The sequence below is a fragment of the Lactuca serriola genome, chromosome 3, assembly GCF_051521515.1.
Source record: "Lactuca serriola cultivar US96UC23 chromosome 3, Lser_US96UC23_V15, whole genome shotgun sequence".
Lineage (NCBI taxonomy): Eukaryota > Viridiplantae > Streptophyta > Magnoliopsida > Asterales > Asteraceae > Lactuca > Lactuca serriola.
This window is the reverse complement of record NC_136410.1, coordinates 207,528,900-207,536,054: the sequence shown is the minus strand read 5'-3', so window position 1 is coordinate 207,536,054 and position 7,155 is coordinate 207,528,900. Positions and strand designations below refer to the sequence as shown.

General features: G+C 36.0%; 1 protein-coding gene across 3 annotated transcripts; it reads right to left on the bottom strand.

Annotated features, from left to right (window-relative positions):
• Window positions 1-300: 300 nt before the first annotated feature.
• Window positions 301-6,486, bottom strand: LOC145093550 (nuclear factor kappa-B-binding protein). Of its 3 annotated transcripts, none has more exons than XM_079031703.1 (12): window positions 6,044-6,486; window positions 5,739-5,824; window positions 4,560-4,965; window positions 4,273-4,409; window positions 3,837-3,950; window positions 3,653-3,736; window positions 3,038-3,208; window positions 2,795-2,939; window positions 2,373-2,536; window positions 1,850-2,084; window positions 1,647-1,724; window positions 301-1,524 (listed from the first exon to the last, which is right to left on the bottom strand). In XM_079031703.1, the coding sequence occupies exons 3-12, from the start codon at window positions 4,872-4,874 to the stop codon at window positions 460-462; spliced, it is 2,508 nt and encodes an 835-aa protein (XP_078887829.1). In that variant the 5' UTR covers window positions 4,875-4,965; window positions 5,739-5,824; window positions 6,044-6,486; the 3' UTR covers window positions 301-459. The 3 variants fall into 3 exon arrangements, with proteins under 3 accessions (XP_078887829.1, XP_078887830.1, XP_078887828.1); XM_079031704.1 differs by having other exon boundaries at window positions 5,739-5,755; XM_079031702.1 differs by lacking the exon at window positions 5,739-5,824.
• Window positions 6,487-7,155: the final 669 nt, after the last annotated feature.

Genomic DNA, 7,155 nt, shown 5'->3' with positions numbered 1-7,155 from the left:
GGCTTAAAACCATTGTTAAACACAGCCAAAAATTCCTATGGGCAAACAATGTTTTTTTTTCTGTTTTTCGTGTGTTTTTCTAAAAGCTCCAAGCAAAAAGTTTTTGTTTTTTAGAGCTTTTTTCTAAAAGCTCGAAGCTCTTTGCCAAACACCCGTTAGTAGATTGTCAAGCATATATACTTTTAAAGAAAGCATCATGGTGCTTTTAAGACAAACTTAACTAAAACCCACTTGGGTAATTCACCAAAAGAAAAAAAAAATAATAATAATAATAATAATAAATAAACCAAAAAAGAAAAAGACCAAAACCATTCTCGCGTTATTAATCCCGCAAAAGTTGAATCCTTTTTCATATATCCATCATCATCTATAACTATTTTGGTCTATTTCAACTTCTAATTCTCACCATCTAACAACTACTACAACATGAATATCATCATCACATCATCATCATCATCATCATCCTAACTCATTAGCATTCCATGATCTCTGAAACGATTTTGGCAAATTCATCCACCCCAAACCGTTGCTCCCTGCCCCACCTGCCCCAGATTGACCTTCATTACCACTCATGTAGTTCAAACCTGCCCGAGGTGCCACACCATTGCTGCCCATAGGCCGCCCAATCCCGCCATAGTTCCCAGACTGAATAAACTCACCTGATGATCCAAAATTAACACCCGAACGCAGCCCATTACACTGAGATAAAACACTATATAAGCTTTCGTCCGCCACCACCGGACCACCTGTCACACAGCCATTTCCGATGTCCTGGTTCCCGGACCACCCATCACGCGCCACCTCATCGCCGGAAAACCAATTTTGAATCGGTTGATGGGTGTTTCCAGGCCAATCGTGAAGCGGCAACAAGGGTTCTTGCCTCGGAATGGAGAACCGGCCACCTCCGTCTGCAAAAATGTTTTCTTGAATGTTTGAGAGGTTTCTTGGGAATTGACTGGTGGTGGCCACCGGATCACCGCCAGTTGGGTGGTAACCGAGGCGTGAGAGCTTATGTTCGTGCAGATAAGAAGTCCCGGGATCTTTGAAAAGTGAGTGGAGTAGTAACTCGTTACGTGTGTCTTGATTTGGATACGGATAGAAGAAAGAATCACCACCATCGGATCGCCTGATTTGGGGATGGCCGAGTGATAGTTCACTGTATCCATGGGTGACTACTGGTGGCGGTTGATGGTAGTAGGAGGTAGGTAGGGTGGTGGATGGCCATATTTCAGTGGCGGCAGGTGGCAGGGGGAATTGTTGACTGACGGGGGCATCGGGTTGACTCATGTTTTCGGTGAATTCGTGAAGGTTGGACGAGAAAGGATCGGGTTCGTTGTTGGTGGCGATGGTTATCGGACAGAAGGTTTGGTTGTTATCATGGATGGTGATGGGCGGCAGATGGTGAATCCGGGCGGAGTCTTCACTTGATTCGTCTGTTTGTTCGATTTGCATTGCGGTTTTGTCTGTGTCGTTAAGATCTGGCTCCGACTGGAATAGGGATTCGTCATTCCGTTCCATGGTATCCTGGAATCACAAAAAAACATTTAGGCCTTGTTTGTTCTGGGACTGGGACTGATGTCTATGAAAAAGACGAAAATGCCCTCTCATCATTTTTATTATAGAAAAAAAAAAGTGACAGGGCAAACCTCTGGTGCAACTAAAAGTACATCATTTGTTTCTTCATCACATAAGTTACCAACCAACTGCTGTTCTTCTTCATCATCCTGACCACCAATTACAAACCGAAAAAAGTTAGAAAGGTTTCCAATGATGAGGATGAAAAGGGCATTCATGTCTTTTGCATGATAATGATATGTCTCATTAACTGTAAAAAAGAGATAATATTGACCTCAGAATTCACAAGCCCACTGTCTAAATTTGCATTGTGATCACTATCAAGTAGCAAGATTTGCGTTTCTTCATTTTCCTCATTGTCACAATACAAATTTGAAACCGACACATCATTTGACTTTCTTTTATCTTCAATTTCTTTCTTCAAAGACTTTGTCACTTCCCGCTTTGCAGATTGCCAACTTTTCCAATTCTCATACCCTGCAGGGAGATCTATTTTCGCCAAATTCAACCTGTCAATACAACAATCAATCTTTAAAACGTATTTTACTTGACTATAAGTATTTCGCAAAAGTAGCTGTGTAAGCTTTTGAAAGGTGACACAAAAGGACATCTCAACAAAAGCTCAATTCAAAAATGAAACATCAAAGCTACAAGCTACTTGAAGTAGCTTTTGGACTAGGACTAGCTTTTTGTTCTAAAAGAAAAGCTTAAAGCCCTTTTTCTACTTAATGTCTCAAATATTTTTTTTAAACATCATTTATCCATACAACACTTTATCTGAAAGGAAAAGCACAAACCAGTGGTGATGCAGGTTTTGTCTCTCTTCTTCCTCAAACACTTCATATGGTTGAACACAGAAGCTATCAAGATTGCCTAAAACATGATTAAGAGATCTTGGCTGAATACTTGTGTTAGAGTGTTTCATACTGCTCTTAACTCGTTCATGTTGCTCCTTGCTAACCTGACAAAACCATGTCCAGACTATTAAGATTAAAAAAAAAAAAAAAACATAGTCTGACTTGACATTGCCATATCTGGATAGAGTTTTTAAAGTAGTAAGTTGTAATAGGATAAAAGAAAGTAGGATGTCATAATAAACAAGTGAAAGTACATTGCTATTTCTTGCATTTAACCTAAAATCAACGATAATGTTTATTTCTTGTAACGAAATCCAATGAATTCACAAAAATCTTGATATGAATGAAAATAAGATGAAGACCTTGATATATGACATATATTTGGCACCATCACCACATTCTATATTAAGCTTGCGTATTTTATCTCCTTTTCTAGGTCTTGCTACTGATCTCCTCCTTTCACCTGAAGAGTCATAAAATTTGTTCTCCAAATCCATTTTCGGGATCCTAACCAAAAAAAAAAAAAAAAAATCATAGAATATAAATGAAGGTAGGAGGCTATATAACTATATAGTATAATACACAAATGAATGTTGCCAAATTACCTCATTATAGTTTCTCCATTTGTAATTGCTAAATTTGGGCTATCACTAGTATATGATTTATCATCAGCATCCCAAGAACAAGAATTAGAAGTTGCACCAAATTCATCTTCTTGACCAAATTGCATACCATTCTCATGCAATGAGCCACTTTTGTGAAAATCCTTTCTGGACCTGTTTCAACACATAATAGCTCTTATAAATGAGATAAAATAACAAAACAAAAAGAGAATTTTTTTACTGCTTAGTGAAGTCAAAAAGAGAATCCGGCTTTTAATTCTTTCTATTACAGCATTGTAACTTTCACTTTTATCTGATCATGGAAATGTAGTTTGAACATATTCTTTCCAGTTATAGCAATAACAATTGTTTTGCATTTGGAAGACATTGATATAACTGGGTACAAATGGGCACAAGTGGTTTTTCTGAAATTAGTACTTAAAACGATGTAGTTTAAGAATAAATGTTTTTTTTTCTGGAAAACGGGTACAACTTACGATTTTACCTCACTATCTTTTGCAAAATGAAATTAAAAGTAGTAAAACGAATATTCAACTTTAGTATCTTTTGAAAAAAGCTTACAAAATGAAAGTAAAAGTAGTAAAAAGAACAATTTACCTTATCATCTTTTGTGTAAATTCGCTTTCAGGATTCGCACAGCTTGCCCATCTTTCTTTCCATAGTTGCAGATTTCCTATCATTCTGCCAAATGACAAAAAAATTAAAAAATTATTATCAACAAGATAAAAGTGGTAAAAAAAATAAAATATATATTGAATGGGAATGGACATAACAGACATACTTAGTATGATACTTATGCAATTCGGAATAATATGCAATTTTGTTAGCCTTGTTGCACTGTTCTTGAAGGAGAATGGCATCAGGATGACAATCACCTGAACAAACCGAAGAGCCCCTGAACATGAATTTAGTCATGTAAGAATAAACAAGGGTATAATTGTCTTTTGCAAAAAGTATTAGTTAGAATGACTTCAAGGACATTCAACAGGAAAGACAGAGGGCTGCTTATTAAGAATAACACTAATCTTTCATGTGATATGGAAGATGGAGAGAAAATTGAGAGGTTTTGGTTTAAAAGAAAAAGGAATGTAATATAAAGCTAAAGTCTTTTATTGGACTATTTTACCCCTCCTAGTCCTACCAATAGCATGTGCAGGGCATATGACTAAGGTTCTGTTTCTTTTAATTCACTCTTAAAGATAAGATTTTAAACTTACCATTTCATGAATGGATTTCCAAAGTAGAAATTATTCCCACCTAACAATTCATGAACAATTTTATGTGGCTCGGCTCCTTCAGGAAGAAATTGAGTCAGAAACCCTCTTTCTTGTACAGACAAATGAGTTTGCCAAACCTACAAGCTCCAAAAAATCAGACAAAAGATTGAAATTTCATGTCCCACCCAAAAAGGTTGAAATATAAGCAAATGACGTAAACGCCCTCCTCATTCTCTTCGAGAATAGCACTACAAAATACAAAATACAAAATACAAATGCAGCCTTACCTCATAAGATAGCAAAGTGGTCAAGTTATCGAGTTGAAACAGCTCAGAAGGGGCTGCAAAGACATCGCCAAGGGCATTTTGGGAATGTGGAAGAAGTGGAAGAAATGGAGTCAAGTCTCTTCGGGCTATACCAATCTGCTCCTTTTTGGGAACAACTTGTTCTTTCTTCTCATCCCATTCGAGAGAGATATTTGATTTTATATTTAAATCATGATGAGAAATTTTCTTCTTTTTTGCTTTTTGAGTTTCCCAACAAGTGTTGTGACGAATGATATTGCTCGATTTAGACCGTTTATTCAACTGATCCGCAGCCATTCAAATATGGAATCTTGAAGAAAGGAGTATGAGTTTATGGAAAGGTGTTGTTCTAATCTTTTCACACATATAGGTTTCTTCCATGAGCACACTGAAAAAAAATAAAATAAAAAATAGTTGAGTTGATGAAACGTAAGTTGCTACTAGTGATATTTTAGCATCAAGATTTTTGGTGTTTCTTATGAACTTTTGCAGGAGATGTCTCATATGGTTCTAGATCTTATCCAATGCAAGATTTATTTGATGACAATATCCAACTCAAAAATGAGGTTATCCTTATTCACTTTTAGCATATAAAGTTCTATACATAAACTTTGCAAAAACCTTGGTTTTCTGAAGAAAACAAAGAACCCTAAGTGGCCCTGGTGTGAATCATTAATGTGACAAAAAACCACCTTCATTTGCAACCAAATCATCAAAATGCCAGTGTAGCAGAATAACCACACAGATAAATAACTATTAGCAGCTTATGTCTACAATACAACATGGATTCATTCAGCTGATTGAATATGTAGATAACTCATGGCAGCAGGGAGTAAATATATATATGCTAAATATAGCACATGGCTTTCCATTTTTGGCCAAAAATTACCATTTAAATCTCTGGAAAGTACACAACCTGCTTCTATGAAACAAATAGAGGGAAAGAAATGCAGAATAGAAAGAGAAAGATAATCAGCAACAATATGACCCACTTTCGCCCTTTTATCTCTTCTAAAGTGAAAAGCCCAGATTCAGTAAATAAATGAATGCAATTCTGATAGGGGGAACCTTTAGAAGACTGAAAAAATCATTACATTTTAACAAGAAAAAAGCAACATCAAAACTAAGATCTTCTAGGTATGTATACGGGTGTGGTTTTACCTTGGTCGTTTCCACATCTGCATGACATGTGAGTAAATGTGTAAAGGAATATTCGTAAATAACTGCTAGAGCAAGTATCTGTCACACTTTATCAGAGCAGAAAAAGTTTGGAATCAATAAAAGATATTGCTGAGCAATCCAGATGATAACGATGACAGAAACAAGTAACCCTAACAGTCATGTCGAAAGTATTGAAATTAAGTAACCGTGTAGCCAGAAAGTAATTAACAATTACAATAACCAAGGACGCTGCAGAATGTTAGAAACCATTATAATTGACAATTCTGTAATATTAATTTGTTTACCTAAAATTCCAAAGCATGAAACTTCAACCCCATTGCGGATTCGAACGCAGGCGCAGACGGAATAAAACAAACTATAAGCAACGAAAAAAAAAGGCAATAATCCCAGGAAGCTATGAACTTGGTGTCTAAGAAACCAAACCCTAGAGATAGAAAGCAGGGATTGAGGGCGAACACAAAGGATAACAGCAAAAGGGGAGTAAATGAGAGGTGCTTACAACTGCAATAAATTTTATGTTTGATTTAGGCCTTGAATGCAAATAGGGTATAGAAAGGAAACGATAAAAAGAAAGGGGGATAAGATGAAGGAAGGACCCAGATGAGAAAGAAGAAGAAGGGAGACGAAGAAGAAGACGAATAGAAAGAGAGTATTTCGTATTATCCGCTTCGTCTATGGGGGGATGGAGAGGAGCGACACATGTATGACTTGTATGTAGAGGAGAGACGCCAACAACCTCAAAAATAATTAAGATTAAAGATTACGAAACGTCTTTTTATCAAAAGCATTAACCTGAAAAAAACGTCTATCGATTCTCACTTTACGGCTTGTTTGATGATGTTTACACATAAATAAATAACTTTTTAGTGATTAAGACAATAAAAGTTTTAGATTGGTGATTAAAAAATGGTCGGTCGATCAAAGACCTTCTATGAAGATCATAGTCATCTAAAAATCGGAGTTCACCTCATATATAGCAACTAAAAGCCTATGTTGTCTCTTGTTGTTTAGAAAGCTTTATAATTCATTCTTTCTTGGACCACCTAGGGACATTTCTTATTATTTAGACCAATGGAAACGGAGCGTTAAGAAGGATGGTTAGGAGCTTGCTAAGCACAAGAAACGCGACATCCTCTACCTTTAGCTAGAGGGCTCGCCAAATTAAACTCGCTACACCCATAGCGAGAAAAGAGAAAAAAAAAATGGATTGTGTTTTGTTTTGGGTATTTTGTATTCTTTTTTTTCAAAACAAATCTTATTAAAATCATACATTATCACTCTCTACATTTTTCAACATTTACATGCTAAGCTTATGTGCCAATAAAAAAACTTATGTGACAATAAAAAAAACATATGTGACAATATGTTATAAGTGTTATCGCTCATTTTAGTTTTA

Bases quoted from the DNA above. Each gene is read 5' to 3' on its own strand.
- LOC145093550 (XM_079031703.1), bottom strand. From the start codon at position 4,874: ATGGCTGCGGATCAGTTGAATAAACGGTCTAAATCGAGCAATATCATT. The intron at 4,410-4,559 runs GTAAGGCTGCAT...TGGAGCTTGTAG, and splicing joins CCACTTTGCTATCTTATGAG to GTTTGGCAAACTCATTTGTC. The intron at 3,737-3,836 runs GTATGTCTGTTA...GTCATTTGGCAG, and splicing joins TTGCATAAGTATCATACTAA to AATGATAGGAAATCTGCAAC.